Raw genomic sequence first — 21,089 nt, 5'->3', positions numbered from 1 at the left:
TTAAAAGACATTTTGTCAGTGGCCAAGTCCAACTTCCATTGAAGTTGAGTGGAAGACTCCCACTGATCTCAATAGGAAACAGCTCAGACGGTCAGGGCAGGATTTGGAGCTGCTAAAACTCACTGAAATGCTGCAAGTTGAGGATACGTCTCTTAGAGAAAAATGAGTAAGCCATTTAGAGGCTTACCTCTAAATGGAGGAGAACACCATCAAAAGAAATAACAGGAGAATATCCATTAATAAATACGTTAGGACATGGTGCCATGTAATTTCTTCCCTGACTGTGCCAACGTAACAGATTTACAGCTCGTGCCACAGCTCACCACCAGCTGTTGCCAATGGGATGGTCTGTGGGGCTGTGCACTAGTGCTTGTGCTCACTGAACCACTGGATGTGGGGGAAATAATTAAAGTAAAAAAAAACCTGTAGAAAGAAGGATGTTTTCAGCAATCCACAGTGATCTTGCTGAAATTACAAGAATTATTCAGACTCCTGAAGTCAGGCATAGATAAAAGCATCTGGAGAATCTCAGCTTTACTGTCTAATTTCAGATAATTATTTTCCCCTAGTTCATCACAACTAAGAAAACTTTGTTTAATAGCTTCTAACATTGCTACCATGACTGTTCCTTCATTTGACTGGAGAAAGAACTTGAAAAAAATTCCTTGCAGACAGCTTTTTTTCCCCCCTTTTCCTTGTTATAAAGTCTACACTTGCTACAAGGGCACAAGGGATGGAAAAAGTATTTAATTAGTATTTCCAGAAATATCCTCGCCTAACCCATAATGAGGTCATGCCAGATCATAATCCTCCTCAAATGCAAGAGACAAAGTGATTTCCTTTTCATACAACATCCTTTTTTGGGTGCAGCATCGACAGCTTTTCTGTGGTTTCACAGGAAAAATAAAAATTGAGCCAGCTTGAGCCAGGGAAGTCCAGAAACACCTAATACATCTTCCTGTGAGATGAATTCAGCAGACCATACCTCAGTGAAGACACGGGCAGGATTTAATACAACCAGGAAGCTTTCTTTGAAAGAAAATAGAAAAAAAAAAAAAAAAACAAACCAAAACCACAGCTCCAATCTCCATGAGCCCAACTGAACTCCTTTGAACTGTCTGCTCAAATAATATTTCTCTTAAATCAAGCAGGGGTGTGTCTGGGCTAGCTGTGTCTATTTGCCATTCCTCCCACCGGCCAGAACTAAACCTGACTCCTAGGTGGACCTTTGAAAACATGGAGCACTGTGGATGCTGGTGATTTGGAGGCCCAAAGACAGGCTACATTAGCTCTGGTGTTGCCAGGGCTTGGTTTGAAACAAAGAGGTGCTGGAAGCAGATGTAAATGTCCTGAGACCAACCTTCTCTTTGCAAGATCATCCCTCCTCCCTTAGTATTTCCAGCAGCCAGAGCACTGCTGAGTTTTGAACACTCTCCAGAAGATAAAAACCATCCCTTGTGTGGTCCTTCCTGGACAGGGAAGCTCAGGAAACACGCCACATTGCCCATTCTTACAAGACAAGTCATGGGCTTACATTAACCTCTCCCAGCAATAAGCCAAATGGTTTATACATGGCAAAAATGCTAACTTGCAGAAAAGCTTCCAGTCTCATCTTGATAAGGACATCAAGAGCTTGAAACCCCACTAGCTCCCTTAGTGGCTCATCCCAATAATTATTCAACTCCAACTGTCACATTCAGGCAGGGAGCAAAGCTCAGGTAGACGCCTAGGTTTACCTTGCAGCTGGCTATGGTTCATCAGCTTTTCCCCACTGGAAAAAGGGGCCAGAGAGCACAAAGCATTTTCTCTCCTTCAATACTCTGGAATTAAAATAAATCAGAAAGAGGACATTATCTGCTGTATTTGCCCTCTTCTGCAAACACACCATGTGTTATTTCGCTACAGAAATCACTGGACAAAGCTGATTTACTGACCAGCCTCACTAAGCCAGTAATTCTCCAATCGTCTCTCCCAACCCCCAAAGTTTATTATTGAGTTCTTGGAACATCAAGTATAGAGTGTGAAATAATTTAACGGTGGTGGAATTTTTCATCCTCCTTCTCTATCCCAATATGACTAAATTTATTGATTTTGGATTGCTGTAAATTATAATGTAATTATCCTGCTGCACAAGCAGCTTCCCATTCCAGAAATTAAAAAGCAATTCAGGTAAATGATCTTTAGTTATCATGGTGCATCCCTGCAGAACTCATTAAGTTGGGGGATTAGACAGCACACCAAAACTCTTACAGGGCGGGTGACATTGAAAACTACCATGCCTGAAAATGCAGAACTTCCTTGGGATGGTAACAGGGGCAAAGGTGCTGGCGTGGCTTTCTTTTTTTCTTTCATGACAACTTTGAAATGCTATTAACTTTTGCATTGCCCAAGATCTCTAGTTCTCACTTATTGACCCTTTTTAAAAATAAACACCCTTCCTTTGAGACAAGAATGCCATTAAGTGGAAAAATTTAAGAAATGGATGACATCACAATGCCATCCATAGAACTTTGTTATTTGATCCCAATGGGCCTCAGGTGGAAAGCAGCTCACGTGAGCTCACTTGCTGAGAGTCAGCAAGTACTTTCTGAGGTGGGAGACTGCCAAGTGGCACTAAGGAAAGCTAGTACCAGATCTCCAGACAACTAAGGTGGATTTTCCAGCTTTCCCTAAAGAGAGCTCTATCTGTTGGGATCTCTAAGAGATTAATCACTGACTGACCGTACCCACAGAAGATATTGCCATCCATGCACTTTACCAGCGCAACTGTTCTCAATCCCTTTGTCTTGCCCAAAGGTTAAGTTTTGCCTCCCTAAATCTGCCTGCACTTCAGGCATTTTCCACTTGCTGTCCTATACTGCTGTGATGGCAAAGCAGTCATCATCAGCTTCACACTGAAGGCAGCTACAGTGGTTGGCAGATGAAAGGATACGTGTGTGCATAGTTTGCACATCATTAAGTTCGCAAAATGCTTTGAGGATGAAATGTGCTACATAAATATAACAGGTTATCAAATTTCTTGGTGCCATTTCCTTCATCTAAGCCTGCAGTGGTCTTCAATGGATTGTGCCTAAACCTGCTACTGCTTTTAGCTTACCAGCTTTCTCCCCTGCCTTGTCCCAGGAGATTTAATGTTTCTCTCCCCAAGTCCATGAGTCCTTCGCACCTTCTGGTGGCCCCGCACAGCTGCTGTGCAGTCGTGGGGAGTCCCACTGGCTTTCAGGCTGCGCGTGTACAGTCTCTGCTCATTTCCTCCAAAAGCAGCAGCTGCTGGACCTGAAAGACCCCTCTGGCTCCCTCTGCTCTTCCCTAATACAGCCCTTAATTAATACTGAAGGCAGCTACCACTTTTGAGTAGGACAGTGCAGATCCCTGGGATATTAGTCAAACACCAGAGATTTATAAACTTGTCAGCGTGACCAGGGTACTCAGAAAAGAAGCCAAAGCCTTCAGTTTAAAAAACTCCTACAGATCAGAAATTTCAACTTCATCTCCAAGTTATTCATAATGTGAAAGCTCACTAGTTCTGTTATTTCACTTCTAGTAAGTACTATGTCCTAATATGGACATTTCTGCAGCATTCGGCTGAATTCTAAAGATATACGACATACCCTGGTATCCTTTTCTCCCATTAAAAATAATCTATTAACTTAGAGTCTCATGAAAGCCCAAATCATAATATCTGGTCTCTGTTTCTAGCAGAGAGGGCTCAGCAATATTTCTCTCTACGCACCTCGACAACACACAGTGCCACAATTACACAAGGCATTGTGGCAGGAGCATGGGACATCAGAGCAAATCTCTGTTCTTTTTTGGGATGCACACATACTTTTCAAATTTCCTAAAAGGAGAGATTATTTGGTTTTGGCCAAGTATCTGAAACCACTTGTAGGCCACACACAAGTTACCGAGTAAGCAGATGACATCCTTTTCTTAAATCCTTATGGACACAAACAGATTCTGAAAACACGTACTTCAACCACCTCAGCAAATTGTTTCCCTGCTGTGTTGGTGTTGGGAGCCCAGTGCCTGCCCTCCGTCTTCCTCCTCACCCCCGTTCACTGTTTACAGCAAGAAGGACATTAGTGCTGGACTGAACCTGCTCCAGTTCTTTTATATAGATTTAGACCGTATAATTTGATCGTGACCACAGGCAGTTTTATTGCCCTGATTTATATGGAGCCTCACAGGGGTTTAGGGTTTTTTTCTTCCCTTTATTTGGTAAGAAAGCAAAACTCTTAGGAGTTCTTTTCCTGCTTCAGCCTGAGGACAAGCTGCGGGATCTCCACAAGGACTGCCACCCCGCCTCTCCCCTTGCTTTGGAGGGGAATGCACACACTGCGGGAGCCGGATGAAGCTTCTCCTCAAGCACAAACCTTGCCTGTGGCACTTGCTGCGTCACAGCACTTGGCTTGTCCTGCCCAAGAGAATGGTCCAAGTGACATCCAGTGCAATCCATGTTGTTGCTCCCCTTATGCACCAGTGTGATACCCTGACCAAAACCCCAGCATCATTCCCTCTCTTGTCTGCTAACCCTCCTCCCAAGGAAGTCAGTAAAAGGCTTCTTTGACCAAGCCATCACTTTTACAATCCAAATAGCAGGGGATGAAAATCCAGGCAGCTTTGCCATGGAGCTAAGGGAAATGTGGTTGTCGGGCCAGGCATGTTGCTACCAACCATCTGCATTCCCAGGGCACACTAAATCTGGGATCTGTATTAGTATTCTCCAGCAGGCATCTGGCAGATACTAAATACCAGCCTCCCCGGAGAACTTGTTACCTCCTCATGCTTGACTGGGTGAATATAAGTGAGAGCAGTGCTTGTATCTCCTACCTGAAGAGGCTAGATGAAGCCTATCTGAAACATGCCAAGACCCCATATCTGTCATTACCATACCAATTTCCTGAATGAAAATCCTGTCTGTCTTTCATTTAATCTGTCTTCTGTCTCATTACGTGACCAGAACATGCTGTACTAACTACAAAGACAGGTCAGTATGTGACTCAAAACCTAATTTCTGTTACTTACCTAAAGGATTACTGCCTGGATGAGCATCATGTTTTGGAATAAGAATAACAAAGCCCACCAATAGTTCTGCCCTTCACTGGCATGTAAAGAGCTAATGAAGAGCTAATTTTGCACTGGGCCATGGGTTTAGAGAAAAGGTTCATCAGAAATCCAGTTGTCTCACCTTGATAACCTTATCTTCACAACAACATGTACTTTTTCCTGGCTTCTCTACCTTGTCTTTTTCTGCACCAGGCCAGGGGGTTTTTATGCTTCTAGAAGTGCATAACACTTCCTAACTTTTCCCTTTGCTACCAAGTTCTCCTCTTGAGGATCCCACAAAATGATGTCTTTTGGTTCAAACCCTGCTGTTACATTCCTGTTCCTCATGTCTCTGGACAGTAGCAGGTCAAAGGCCTTCCAATCCCTCTGCACAACCCAGCCTTCCTCCTGCCCAAATGGTCCAGGCTACTTCTGCTGCTCTGTGAACTGCCGTATCTGAGTAAACTGTTTTGACCATAATCTGACAGTTTCCATAAAGGACTCTCAGCTTCTCTCTACTACTCTGAGACCACTGGCACCTTGCATTCTACCCCACCAAGCAACAATTTTGCAAAACTTTGAAGCAGAAATCACATCCCCCCCTAGTTATGGGTTCACACTGATCAAATACTGTTGATATTCTCTTGCCTCACTCAGAAGCATAATAATTGCCTAGGAAAAGAATTTCAAAATTACTTGCAGAACTGTTACCAGAAAACTCAGAGGTGACATGAGCCATCACCCACTTCATCTACACTCAGAGGCAGATTTGGAATGCTGGGCACACCCGCACCCTTTGTAAGAGAAACATCATTCCTTCTTTGTGACATCTATAAACATGGCATTCAAAGGCCAATTCCCTCTTCTGTTCTTGTACCTTGTTCAGCTGACATTGTCCTCAAATGCCCACTATATCTGAGCATGGTTTGGGCGGCCATCAGTCCCATACCTCAAAAAACAAGGTTAAGTGAAGCAAATTCAGGAGGACATTTCTATTCTGCCCTCAGGACTTAACTGTTGGAAGGTTTTGAAGTTGGAAAAGAACAGTTTTTCATTTGGGTCACAGAAAGGAAGAATAAACTAAAACCATCTTTCCAAGAGACATTGCAGATATAGGCAGGAAAGGCCCTTCGGGTTGATACTTAGAGAAGTTCATTTCTATCCTCTCTCAAGTGCTACAGAGGTTAAAGACCTGCTACAACCTGCCATAAAAGGCAAAACCCACATTAATAGGAAATGTGTTCCCCTCCCCCATTCCAAATGTATTTTTTATGAGTAAACATTTCTGTATTAAGACTTACTGTCTTCAAAGATCCCTTTTATGTCCCAAAGGTAACCATTTAAGTGTTCTTATAACAGTCGTTACTTATCTTTACAATGGCCAATGCACATGAACTCAGTGTCTGAGACTTTAATTTTGCTATATATTTTTTAGTAACTACATATAAATCCAGTCTGTTTCAAGTGTCAGTGATTATGTGACCAAAAGATTGCCTTGGATCTTATTTCATCTGCTAAGACATTGTTCTGAGCAGAATTAAAAGCAGCACAAAAATTTGCAAAACTCTCAACCCTTTTAGCTTTCTTGCAGAAGTGATGCAGAATGCACAGAGCTCAGAAAAATAGATGCAAATGTTTTTCACACATTCAGTCATCTCATACTTATTTTAAGAGTCACTGCTGCAGCAGCTGAAATACAGGACTCTGCAGTAAAGATGTTTTAAGGACGTCTCTGTAACAGCACACAAAGGTTCCTCTGGAGTTTTCAAAGGGAAAAAACTGCACCACGCAAAAGCACTGGCAGCTCCTCTGCAGCTGATTACAGCATTAGAGAGTGCATGTGCACAGCAGGCTAATGGGAAGGAAAGAGGAAACTAAGTTTCTCTCTGAAGCTGTCACCCCACGACAGTGATTTTATTCTCCTTTCATCACTTGGCACCCAGAATAACACCTTTCCTGAGAGCCTAATTACATAGGACTTTGCTAGGACCACTGTCTGTTGCTTGTCTGTGTGAATATAAGTGCCTATGAATGTCTATCGGGTGTCTATTGCTTGGATCAGGGTGAAACCATGAAGCGCGCCATGGTTTCTGCAAATTCATCCAGGTGTGTGTCCAAAACTCCATCCAGGTACTTGGAGCTCACCCAGAGATTATGTATGCAGGAAACTGTTTTAAACTGAGAAAATTAATTTTCTCTTGTTTTGATACAAAATATTTGCACAGCTATTAACATGATGTTCTCCAGCTGAGTTGCAGGTAACTGGACCTGGAAAAACTTTATTACTCCAGAGCACAGCATGGCCATTTGGAATACAGTCAAACTCTTTATGCCCAAACAGTCTCTCCACTATAAGTATTGAAAATACCTTCACCATAAGAACTTAACCTTATCTTCCCCAACCCTGCAAATCTGCTTTATTGTCTCACCCTTGACAATAGCAAGTTGACACCTAAGACATATGAACATGGTCACCCTTGTAAGACAGGGCCCAGAGCAGCAGCACCCTCTTGTAGGCAGTGGGGAGCGGGGAACGGCAATCTCCACACAGTCTGACCCCTTAAGTTTTTCAGTGTGACTGATGCCATAAACATGCTAACCAGATGCTGATGGATGGGCCTGAAGGCCCAAAGAACAACCCAGGTTCATTATATAAATGAGGGAGTGAAGGGAAGTCAAACAGCTTTCCCAAAATCATGAAGGAAGTTCGGGACTTCATCAGGAACTGAAACTAATTTTCTCCAGGCTCAGTGCTGTGCCCTCACTGTAGGGAGCCACCAAAAAATTGGGTATCTTCACACAAGCAGCCTCTGGGAGTCGGATCAGCTTCCCACAACACATAATAATTCCTCTCATTAAAATGGGATGTGCAAACCAATGCCTAAAGTCCTCACCTCAGTGTTTCTCTGTTTTTACTTTATAGTGTAGCTGTAAATGCCTCAGAAAGAACATCACCAGCTGTACCTGCAAAACGACATGAACAGGTTTAGCTTACCCTCTAGCCTGACGAAGAAGGCACTTTGCATGCATTCACACAGGACATGGATATTCATGCCAGCCAGGACATAGGAGAGGATGCTGCTTAGTTCCCCCATCACAAAGAACAGACACAAACCAAGGTGAGCCTCAGGCAGAAAAACTGGGCAAGAAAGATAATTTTTCCACCTCACAAATGGAACAAAAATTTCACTTGGAAAAAATCTAAACATTATCCAACGCTCTGGCTCCAGGGTCAAGGGTGCTGTGCCCTTACCACTCTCTCTAGGCTCAGAGCATCTCATTAGGTGCATTAAGTATCTCCACCTTCTTTAAATGATTAAACTATTGTTGAAGCAGCACACACAGGGCCAGGGGCTTACAGGAAGATACCTTCTCTATTGGATAGTTTTCAAGAACGTCAGACACTGATCTTTTACATCAATACAACTGAAGTCATCAAAACATCTACTTTAACTGTTTACTTAAGGATGCATCTGTTGCAAGCTGTGCTTTTTTTTGAAAATCTGTCAGAGTGAGGAGCTGATCACTGTAAGAGAACAGAAAAGAACAGCTTTCTGGCCAAAATGGCACCATTCAATCCCTGCAAATGTTCCTGTATTTTAAAAATCAGATATTGGTGGCAGTATATATAAATATTTTGCTTAAAATACTCCCGTTCTTATTTATAATTTACTTACAGTTGGAAGCATTTGCAATGGAATGGTCTTAAAAAGATGTGGGATTCCAGGAGAAGGAAGGAGGTGTAGAAAAAAAGAGGAGAAAAACCCCACTGAGCTCTCTAACAAACTATAGAAAAGGCAGAATTGATTTCAGACAAGTTTGTGTGGAACCCTTCTTGTGTTCGTGTGGGATCACACTTGATGTTTTTTTATTTATTTTCATTTTAGACTCAGTCAGCCTATGTGACCAAAGCTTCACTCAGTTCTTTCCAGCAAGGTTTCCATGATTTCAACCCAACACCATGATGGGAGTTGTATAACACCCAGTATAGGTCATTTTCCAACATATGTAAAATCAAGTTTACCGTAGTCCTAAAGAAGTTTGCAAGAAAATACTGTATCCCCGTCATTTCTTCAAAAGCTAAACTTACAGTTTTGGCTGAGGTTTTATTCTCTGTTTTTACAATTAAGATCCTGTCAAAGATAGCCCCCACGCAGAATTCACAGGATATTGATTTATTTCAGAATGTAAGGTTTCTGCAATTTACGTCCCACTTGGTTCTGGAAAAAATTGTAGCCCCTAATTATGAGCCCACTGTGCTAGGTTCTGGTCGAAGGCACCGCTACACTAGTTTAAATTCAGTAATATCGTGTTTGTGCTACTGAAGGTTTTCATATCCTTATGCAATCAAAAGGAATGAAACCGACTGCTGCATCGTGATGTTCTCAAAAGCTCTGTATGATGCATAGACAACTTGTGTTCAGCTCTCCTCTTGGGAAAGAAACAACGCCTCCGTTTGGCAGATGGGCATGAGAATTTCAGTCATTTGACCATGATTACATGGTGTATCATGGAGAGAGGAAGGACTTGATACTGGACAGAGTGAACTAAGGAACCTGGGCTAAGACCTCTGTACTACCACGGATGTCTGATGTACACCACACGTGAACTTCCAAAGTTGCAGAGACCACCAGTTCTCGAAACAGCTCAACCCATTTAAGCCCCTCTGGCCTTGGAAAAAATCCTCTGTGCTCCCTGCCTACAGAACGAGGGCAATGACATCTCCCTGTCTTGTCAGGATGCTCATGTGTAGAGAGAGGCTGAAATGTTCCAGCAGTGTTCAGGCTGACCAAAGCAAGAGAACCCCCCACAGGACCTAGGCTCCCAGAAGCCACCAGATAGCTCAGTTCATCTTCTCTAATTAAAAAAAAAAACAATAAATGCAGTGGAACAGGCTGTGTTCTCCCAGGCCTCTGCACCTCACTCATCACCACATGAAACCATGAAAACAGACCACCTGGTTTCATAAGGGGCAGTTTAGCGAGGTGACGAACAATGCCAAGTCCTCCTTTCACTCCAAGGTATATGGATGTCTTCTCAAGGCCATGCAGAAACTCTTTAGGTAGTGCTGCGAGTATATGCCCTGTTTCTTGGTGCTGGTATTGGATGCACAGTATTTCAAGGAACATTTTTCTCTGCCACTCGCCTGACCTCGAGAGCAGTCCCACTGTTCTGTGTAGGCAGCCATGGAACGCTCTGCCAAACCCTATCAATTATTTAGCACCAAAAGGTAGACTTAATCAATGTGATAAAAGAATGGATTTTATCTAAGGCTTGTTCCCCTTAAAGTGATTTACACAACTGGCCTCTCTAGTTGCTTCCCTTAACACAATTATTTACTTTTGCATTAATAGCCTTCCTCCACTTGGGTTAGTTTTAGGAACTTTTGGTAGCCTTTAGAATTTACTAGGTTTTTTCCCCTTGTCTTTTTAGTGGGGATTTTAAATTTCCCATCTCTCTGAACAGGTTGTTAAACACCAGTTTTGTCAGTGCTGGTGTAAACCTGGAGCAGCTCTGGGAAGCAGTTCCCCTGGCTGTGTTCACACTTGGGTGTTGAGGTTGCCTCCGACCTGAGAAGCCATGGGGTGAGATTTAAGTTCAGAGCTGATAGTCAGGGCTCTCAGACTGCTCATCAGTCTATGGACTGATGAACATGAATGAAAGGCTTTAAAGCATTAATCTAGTCCCACCTTGGTTCCTTGCTTTAACCTCACTCTGCAATTTTTGGCAAGTTTAGGAAGGCTGGCATTTTTCCCCCTAACATTAAATCAGGCATGAAGTCCTCAAGGGAATAAAGCGGGCATCTCCACAATGTAATTTACTCCACCCTAATGCAAATAGATCCCAAACTCAACACCTGACATTTAGGTAGCCAACTTCAGACGAAACAAGTCCCATTTGTGGTCCTCCATGAATATGGCAGACTCAAATGCCATGGTAATGGATGGTGTTGGGAGAATTAATTTACAAAACCTGTGCAAATTCACAGATGTTCAGGTAAAAAGCTGCCAAAGGTACTAAAAATTCAAACTATGGGGACATGCTGGCAGAGGAGAGAGTCCAGGAGATAATCCATTATCATTACTGGATTTTCTTACTTGATTATAAACGACCAATCCACAATATGTAAGTTTAGCATCAGTTAAAAAGGTTATATTTAATTACCCTCAGACAGGTACTTTAACGAAGTCTAAGCTGGGTCCATGGAAAAGACGACATACCAGTACTTGCCAGAATAAACTTTTGGAGCTTACAAAACAGAAAAGTGGAAGCTATTATTCTTACAGCTATTATTAATGGTAATAATAACACACTCACAAAATACGAAGGTCTTTCCTGTGGTACTTAACGGTTGGGATCACTGGTGCCAGAACCAGCCTGTAAAGAATAACTTTTTCTATTTTAAAATCATAAAAGCTTTCCAACTTGGCATGCAAGCCTGCAGTGTGGTTAGGGATGAGATAAAACTACTCTGTCTTCAAAGCACCTCTGCGTCTGTAATGGGCTAAAATTATAGGAACTCTTGGTATGACAGTTTGGGGGAGCTGTACACAATCAGGGAATACTGGCTGATGCTATAAATCATAGAATCATTTAGGTTCGAAAAGACCATTATCATCGAGTCCAACCATAAAGCTGCTACATTATCTAATCCTTTGGGGATACGGACTCTAGCTTCATATGTAAGGGCTATACAACGTCATCCAAAAAGTCTGTAAACATTAATGGTCATCCACTCTGAAGTGGCACCTTTGTCCACAGGGTTGGCTATCACAGAGAAACTCACTATACAGGCTCAGAAAAGGGGTCTCCCCATGAGGAAAGAAATCCCCAAGTGGCCAAGAAGTCAGATTCCAAGTCAAACTTTCACTTGTTTAAGCAAAGCAAGGGGTTACCTGGCAAAGATGTATTGCTGAGTATTTTAAAGGAGGGACTAGAGAGACTTAGCATTGCAAACCATGGATAGAGGAGAAAGGGCAAGCAGAAGAAAAGGTGCTTTTGTGGCAGTTTGTGCCAATCTTAATTATCAAAATTCCACCACATGTAGATGAAGAAATAAACCTGCTGCTCCCAGAGTGCTCTCTGCAATGTCCACACACCAAATACTGCTTATTGAAAATAAAACTGGTGTAGCATGACTTGAACTTCATCCATCTCTACATGGATCCTTCTAAACGATCCCAAAGTGCAGGTGTCAGGTGACCAGCATGATTCAAAGCTGGCAACTAGTCAGTCCTTGATATCCTGTGACTGAGGAACAGCCTCAGCATTGCACCAGTCTAAGCATCTGAGAATTCCAGCTGCCCAAAGGAACACAAGTGAGTATGTAAGAGAGACCTGTAGGCAATCTGTCCATTCTGAAGGCCTATGATAGCAAAGAATACACCTTAAGACCCAACAGAATTAGTTTTAGGACAGAAACAGGCAGAGAAGAAGTACAGTTCTTGATTGCTGTTGCTCTTGTGGCAGCGTCGCACTGAAGCCCTACCCAAGGTGCAGGCCACTGAACTATACGCAGTAGATACACAAGAAGAGACAGTGGCTGTCAAGAGAATTTTGTAGTCTAAATTACAGAATTTTCCCATTATTCAATTTTAGCCACTTGCCCCCTTCCCTCCTGGAGCCTATCCCAGCTTTTCTGTTAAACACATCTCTCAGCGTTTTAAGTTGTATACAGCAAAGCAATGCAAGGCAGGGAAGCTAAAAATGTGCTTGTACTGGTTATGTTCCTTTTCCTGGAAAATGTGAACTGAATGAAAAACATTCCTTGGAGAAGATCCCTGCCCTTCCAGGGTGGACAGAGAAGATGACTTCATAGGGGCTGCTCTCATTCTAATTCGTCTGAGTCTCAGGCCACACAAACTATAAATTTTTTCAGTGCTCTGAGGTCTGCTGGGATGCTGGCATTTCCTCCTCCTCATTTACATGGTCTTCCCATAATCTAGCACTGAGATAAGCTGAACTGCATAAGGACTCCCTGCCAATGCCACTTGGGGCTTGCTTACAGAAGACCTCTGGAGAGTGATGGGAGGTGCTCCCTGCCCTTCTCCTCTGCCTATGAAAGGGCTGAGTGTGCTACTTCTGCAGAACTGAGCATTCCTGCCAGCCCATAAATCAAGTGACCAAACTCCATCCCAATCTCTGATCCACTGCAAAAAAGCCCCATACTCTGCCTTTGCAGCACACACAGGGCAAAGAGCTGTATTTCATCAGCTGAAGCTCTAATATAAGAGGAGAGTCGTTACCTCCTGAAAAAAAAAAAACCAACAACAACCTTACGAGTTCTGAAGCTTGGCTTCCCCGTGTTTACACCAAATGACTTGTTGAACTTCATTATATACAAAGTATTTCCATAGATCAGAGGCAGGGAGACCTGTGCAGCTAACATAAAATAAATTACCACCCTGTGATAAATGGTTCTATTAGCAATCCAGATTGTTAAACTCAGATACAACAGGATGAAGGGAGCACTGCCCCATTCATTCTCCCTGCGGCAGATACTGAGTTGTAAATAGGTTATTTTGTGTGTAAATAACACATTAAAACTCAGCATTAGCCGTGTCTTTTGATAGAGAGGAAATTGTTCCAAATAAATAATTTCGGACAGGAATGTAAAATAAGCCAGATTTAATAGTGCATGCCTGCTGTAGCCGTGTTAAACATGACTAAAATGATAAACCCCAGAATATACTAATAGTAAACTATGCTCTGACATCAAAGTAATGAGGCTGTATTTTTACCCAGCTTTAGAAATGCTAAAATTAGTCTTGACAGAGCCAGACATCAGAAAAATGTTTCAAACATAAACACCATCAATTTGGGAACTTGGTGCTTGTGTCATACAGAGGGTGGGGTGGAGAGGGAAAGGTGCATTCTGGGCCTTGTTAAAGTCAAGCAGTTAGCATTTAGGAGAGTCTGTATTTAATTTTTATTATAAGATGAGAAACCCATCTTCCTAAATATCTCTGCCTTTGAAAGAGTGGCTCATTTAAATTTTCCTTCCAGCCACGTGTCTGGGGCTTCCTTGTGCATGCAGGTATGCAGGATGTTGCAGTGCCAGCCTGGAGGACACAACCCAGTCTCACTCATGTGGTGCTCTGTTCCAAAGCCTCCTCCCCTATGCAGCAATGTGCACTTTTGCATTCAGTAAAAGGGTTCTCTAAACTCGAAGTGTTATGAGTTGCCCTTCTAGAAGTGGACACACCAAAACTGAGAGCCTCTTCTGCAGATTTGACTTGTCTATAGCTCCTACATACTGCCATTTATAAATAGTTTCCATCTCAGCCACACATACATATGTGCCCCTACTGAAACAGAAAAGAGGAGCTTTGATTCCTTGGCCAACATGATTTATGGAAAAATAGAAAATTAGGAGACATTTCCCTGATGTCATTTCTGGGAGGCCAATTTCTGAACATCTGATCAATGAGTTACTATAAAAAACTGTCACAGAAGATCTCTAAAACAGCAGCTTCAGAAGAATAGAAATATGGGATGCAGATTGTTTGTACAAAAGGACTCTTCTCCACTGCCAGCATCAACCATATTGATCTCTTTTCCTACACCCATACCTTAATTTGTTAGAGGCTGGAAACATTTGGGACAAATATCCAAAGCAGGGGAACTAGAAGTGGAGATGGAACATATTACCTTGTGATAATGTAGTCTAAATAATAATATAACTAAATAGTATTCTTCAGTTATTTAGCTAATATTCAGTTTGTTGCTTCAATTACCTTAATTATAAATAAAACCTTATGAATCTAATCATTTCTACAAGTGAAAAAAAGCGCCTTACGATCTGAGAAACATGCAAAACATGCTGTGTTGGCACTCCATCTGTGTGACTCAGTAGAATAAAGGAGAAGAAATGTGTTGTGAATTACATTTGTTTGGCTCTTGAGAGCAGCTTGGCGATCTGCAGCGCTAGCTGAGCCTCACTGCCACTTTCTCATATGCTAGTACAAAGGGTAAAACTTCTGCAATAAATGAAATCAAGAGTTTGTCTTGGATGAGAATGAATACTTGTTTGTATGGCCCCAAAGCAGGGTGGGGAGCTCAGAGGCCCACCCTTTAAAACTGATCCCCTCCTTAAGCTGAACTTCCTAATTAATCTCCAAGCCTCCTTTGCTTTCTTCTGTAAAAATAAGAGCATTAATATGTGTATTTCTGGCCTGTTATGAGTAATTGCTCTAGTTCAGGGAATCAAACGTTATATTAGCATGAATACGACGTAAGTACAGTCTCATCTCTACCCAGACTTTTTGTTATCACCTGCTAAATCATACCTTGCAGTTAACTCATGTTAGAAGAAAACTTTGTATTATTTTTTCTACTTACAAGCACATGCACAAGCATGCTGCCCCCTTTCAGGAGCCTGTATTATGTCTCAAATCAGAGTTCAAAGGAAAGCCTGCCGAACCACAAAAGCATGTGCATTACCTGCAGAGTCCTGGGGCCAGTGTCCAATCACACACTGCTTCGCTGTTGGCCATTTTGGGTCATTTATGAGCACTTCTTTTCACAGCATGACATAGATTTCACTCTTTACATCTCATTACACAATGCTTTCATCATAATTCTCCTGACATCTTCAAACAATCCTGAACTTACTTCTCCACTTCCTCATAATAAAAGCAGAAATACTGAGCCCATAAATAATTTTTTTTCCAAAGGTGAGAGGACACTGCTAACAGGACATGTTATACTGGACGTTTAAAAACCAATTAGGTCTCCAGGGATGCCACATGAGCTGATGGGGACACCACCTCGAGGCATCCTTATTTCCACTGGATCTCTGGAAATGTGGTGACTGCTTCCTCAATGGAGGCACTCCCAAGGCAAGTGGCAAATGGGGAGAAGGCATTTATGAATAAACAGCACATCTATGGGTTGTGAGTTTGAGCACATGCTTGGACTGTGTTGGTGCCAATCAACCCTTCAGGTCTGCCAGCCACTGAGATGATACCTCAAGTGCGCTGCATCAATAGTTCCTACAGCCTGTGCTTCTTCAACAGGGATCTGCTGGGGGACGGCACACTTCTGCAGGCTGCTGTCTCTGCCTTTTCCCTATTTCTGCTTCCTAGCAAGCTTTCCTTTCTGCCACTTTGTGCAGTGCTTGTGATGAAGGTGCCTCAGAGCCATCCAGCGACATGAAACTGTCTTTCCCTTCAAACAACTCTGTAAAACATTTTCTGGTTCTTTTTAAGAAAAACTTTCTTTTTGCTAACAAAACCTAACAAAGTTCATCTAACACAGGAACTAATCTGACAGATTATAATCTAGCCACTACTACTTTATTCTGTGCATCTGAATCTTCACAGGTCAATGGGGAAATGAAAACTGAGTCACAAAGATTATGAAAAAGGAGAGATAAAGCAGATTTAAGCAATTTGGGTTAGAAAGTATCTTCAAAACTCAGCCAACAGAAAACTCAGACTCTCCAGCTGAGCTCGGTAAGAAACAGAAGAGTTCTCAGAAGAGTCATTCTGTTCTCCTGAGGTGATGAAAAACCACCCTGCAGTGAGGGAAGGGGAGAGGAAAGGTTCATTTTGAGGTAGCAATATTGGGCTAGCAATAACGTATATTTTAAAGAGTTAAAAAAAAGCTGCCTGCAAAGTTTACACAGCTGAGATGTCTCTTCTCACATCCAAACTGGTGCAGCCCCTTCTAAGTTTGTCTCTTTATACCCTGTCCATAGAGGACACCCAGTCCTCAGCAAGAGCAGTTGCAGTGCCTTGCCAGCAGGCACAGCCTTGCCCACAGCTGTGCCACCATATGGGCCCTGGCACCCATTTGGAGATCCACCAGCATACATGGGCCAAAGAGGGATGTGTGTTTTGCCTGCCACAGTGAGCAAGAGGAGGCAGGAGCAACATCCCTACATGTCCCCCTGCACATCCACCAATAATAGCTCCATGCCTACAGGTGTCCACAAGAGCTTCCCAGTTGACTCCAACAGCAGCAAGACCAAAATCTTGCTTAAAACATGGATGAAAAAAGAAATCAGGACCTGAGCTGTTTCTGACATTAACAGGAATGGCACAAGTGGGGGCTTTTCTTTGTGAACATTCTTGCATTAGGTCTGGACATTCCCAAATTCCTCCCTAACCACAAAATCCCCGCAGCAATTACTAAGACTGTGCAGTCTGTTTAGCTCATTAGCAGGATCGCAGCTGGCACACGACACTCCTTCCTGACCACGGTAACAGGGTGCTCTCCATCACCAGCCAGCCTCACTAGTCATTCTTCATCTCCACAGGTGGAGAGGTGGAGGGCACTGTGCTGCCACCATCACACAGCACCAGTCAGATGGTGGCAAGCACTGATGGGATGCCCCAACTCCCTGACAGCCACCTCTCACCACCCATCCTGTGCCTCAGCCTGGCCCAAGTCTCTGGGACTGGCGGTGACCGGTCTCGGTGCAGTGATGTTCGGATGCTGCACGGTGACACAGCTTCCCGTTCCTCTGACCCCCGACGGCCAAGAACCCCAATAAACTCAGTGTGTTCACAGGAAGACAGATGCCAGTATACTTATTAAATTCTTACAGTCTAATGAAAAACACCCCTGCTGCTTTCAAATTGTGGAAAACATAAAGTACCTCCTTGTGCCACTGCCGCTCCCGCAGCTGCTAAAGGAGTGGGTTTCTTCCCCGTCTCTGTAAAGCCATTCCCCTCCAGAACGGCACCTTTTCCTTCTTTTTTCCCAGCAGCCGTTGAAGCAGAGGTTTCCATCTTAAACGGGCATCTTCCAGCTCAGAAACCCTAGAGGACATAAAACAAAACCGGATTCTGGTCACCACTCACAAAACAGGCAAAATCAGCTCCACCAGGAAGCGGCAGAGGGTTCGGCAGAGCTCAAAAGTAAATGGCGAGCAACAAAGAATTCCCGGGTTTCTAACTCCAGCGGCACAGCCCCTACAACAGTCACAGTCACAAAGGGCACAACCATGTGAAGGGATGGGTGTTCTCACAGACCTAAAAGGATCAGGATCAAAAAGCAATTTTCCCCACATAAACTTGGGTTGCACAATAAAGCTTATGAGTCCAAAGCGCTTTCCAGGATGACAAGATAGATCAGATGCAAAAATTAACCAGGTATAAATCCCATTTGTCCATCCTATACATGACCTAGCCCATCATAACAAAAAACTCAGTCAGCTAAAAATTTCCAATATAATATAGAGAAACATACATTTAAGGTGGTTTTTTACTTTCCCACAGCTGGCCCTTACACTGTGTGCTAGTTTGGAACCAGTGTCCTGACCAGAACTTTTCCACAATGGTTACAGATAAGCCACAGCAGGTCTGTCAGAGCCCATCCAGTTCTCACTGGTGAAGGGTAACAGCCATGATTCCTCTCTCTCCCAAAGAAGTTCTTCTATTCTGACCAGTTGCATCTGAAAATCAGCTACAGCTTTACCTCCATTAGAAATGGTGAAATAAGTTCTGTGAAAGATATACAAAACAAGATACCAAAGCACAAATAACCTGGTTTTCTAAACTTAGGTCGATGAAACATAGCAGCTCCTGAAGTTTGTTAGCTTGACCATTTGTTCTGCATGATTCAGACTTAGCTGGTCTCCCAAAAGCAAACATATGAGTATCCCAAGAGGTATACTTTGTTTTTGAATGCAAATACTTTTGTTCACTCCGTTTTAACTAGTTTTGTTTCACATGTCTCCACCTGACTCCTGCTATCATAGAACCCGCACAGTTACCTGGCACTGGCCTCAGGCTAGTCTTGGGAAAACCCACTGCTAATTCCTCCTTTCCTTTCTAATTTTAATGCAGATCTGCAATTTTTCACATGCAAATTTTCAAATGCAAATTTTTCCGCTCCTGAGATACTCTGGAGCACACTGGCTGTTTACCTCACCAGAATTAATGGGATCAGGCAAAAAATGTCTGGGAAACTAGAAAACTTCTTTGTGTGTGCAGGTAGTTTTATTGCACTGTGCCAGCTCAAACTTCTCTCCCTTCGCTCTAGAGGACTGACTCCTGAACATCTTGGATTAAAACGTTAACTCTCCTAAAAACTTTAAAGCACAAAGATTTCAGGAACTCCCACTCTTGCTGGCACCCTAGAGGGACCTGGTGAGTGGTGGATGTGGCAGCTCTGGCAGAATGGTGTCCCACCAAGGCTGTGTGCTGTGACCCGAGCAGCTCATCCTAGGAGCCCCCAGGCATGGCTTGCATTAATGGGACAACTAAGTGATGGATCTGCGGTCACAGTTTGCAGTTGTAAATTGTGAAGCTTCCATTAGAAATGACAGGACCCACAATTATAGGCTTTACTGATGACACTAGGCTCCAGTGAATACCAAGGTGGCCCCTCAAGGTCCTGCCCCGGCATGTGCTGGGCTTGATGGCAAACACGGGATGGGCTCCTGGGGGCCAGGACTTTACAGTGGTTTAATCCAGGAATCAGGTTGGGTTACAGACCACGTATGAAATAAATACACTCGAACTGGAGGAGTATTTGACCTAGGTCTGACAGCCTGGGCTTCTGTTCGTTAAGCAAATAAACTTCAGAGGCTCTATTACTAGCCCCCCACCTGTGTCTTCTTAGTCCCTCCTTTCAAGGCTTTGCACTTTTGTTTGAAACCAGACGCTGTCCCTCACACCCCCATCCCCCTTCCCTGGTTACCCTGACCCTGGGGGCAGCCCCAGGGGTGAGGGATCTTGCTCGGGGCACTGCAGAGCTCAGCAGCCAGCGAGGGGAAGGAAGGAACTAGTAACAGAAATTGTTCCGTGAAACACGCAGGTTAGAGCCACGCTTTCTTCCAGAGAGGTGCCTGAAGCAAAATCTCTACATCCCTGCCACAGAAACCTCAGTAGGGACCCAGTTTTTCAGATATGTCATTTATCCAACTGGAATGTGACAGGAGATCAGGCCCATATTTGAAAAACTGGTCTTTACAGGTGCATTAATTATGAATTAAAAAAAATATTCAAGTGTTTGTAATAAGTGGTTGTATTAAACAGGTAAATCCTCAAATACTGGATTAGAAAAAAAATAAATAATGCAACTTCTCTAATCTCACAGGATTTAGGGTAATAAGTCTATAATTATTTTTGCTTCATAAAGGTGCCTGGGGCAGATCAGGCTGACGATGAGGTTCCAAACTTTTCCCCGAGTCATCAGTAGACAAAATTCATTCTCCTTCCACAGTGTGCCACAACCAGAGCTGATCATCCCAGCCTAGGAGGACACGAGCATCCTTCCCACCACATCCTGCTCTGCTCAGCACCTTCACCCACAGACTGAGACAGAGATGAGCGAGCAAAGGAGCACCAACACTGATTTCATATCCCACCTTCTGCAATTTCACAGACAATGGCTGAGAGCTGGTGACCAGCAGACTTCCCAGCAGTGCTTTGGTGTAATGTGTGATCAGGACACAGTGCTGGAACTCTGGAGATTTAGGTTCCCATCATGGATCTGCCAAAGTCTTCTCTGTGTCCCTGGGTAAAAAGCTTAACTCCTCTCTTGCAGCTACTTTCCACAGCCATAAAATAGGAAATAGTACTTTGCCCTATTTGCAAAGTGCTTTGAGATCCTTGGAGGCACAAGGCTATGGAAGTGTTTTTATTACCAGTATAAGAAGATATATTGGTGGAGGCAGTCAATCCACACTATCCAAGAGCACAACATCCATTTTTTAAGCAATACATACTTTGCTTTCTGTTCGATGCTAAACTTTTTCTGCTGCTCTGTGCCACACAGAATTTATAAATTCAATGACAGATTAATCTTAGCAGCGAGCCATTTGGCATGAAAAAGGGTTTCACAGGGAGCCTGCTTTTTCCTGTAAAGAGCATGCATTTAGGAGTGACTATACGGAGAAAGACCCTATGCACTTATTCAAGCACAACTCTCTGCCCTCCGTCATTACTCAAAATTAGAAACCAGAATGGATTACTCAGATTGTTCCTAAGGTTTGTAGCTTTCTCTGCAGGAGGAGGGTTGGGTAATTGATTTTGACACTAATACCAGCACTATTCATATGCCCTGTAATATAATTCTGCAGTGAC

The 21,089-nt window shown here is 43.2% G+C and overlaps 1 protein-coding gene across 1 annotated transcript in view; it reads right to left on the bottom strand.

Moving 5' to 3' along the window:
- GLI2 (GLI family zinc finger 2) overlaps positions 1–21,089 on the bottom strand; it is a 190,842-nt gene that overhangs the window by 123,296 nt on the left and 46,457 nt on the right. Inside the window, exon 2 of the mRNA XM_032693839.1 lies at positions 17,654–17,816. Within this exon, the coding sequence (XP_032549730.1) occupies positions 17,654–17,786 (133 nt within the window). The 5' untranslated portion in view covers positions 17,787–17,816. The remainder of the gene's footprint in view (positions 1–17,653; positions 17,817–21,089) is intronic.

The sequence above is a fragment of the Chiroxiphia lanceolata genome, chromosome 7 (assembly GCF_009829145.1).
Source record: "Chiroxiphia lanceolata isolate bChiLan1 chromosome 7, bChiLan1.pri, whole genome shotgun sequence".
Classification (NCBI taxonomy): Eukaryota; Metazoa; Chordata; class Aves; order Passeriformes; family Pipridae; genus Chiroxiphia; species Chiroxiphia lanceolata.
The sequence above is the reverse complement of the archived record's forward strand: the minus strand, read 5'-3'. Positions and strand labels throughout refer to the sequence as shown.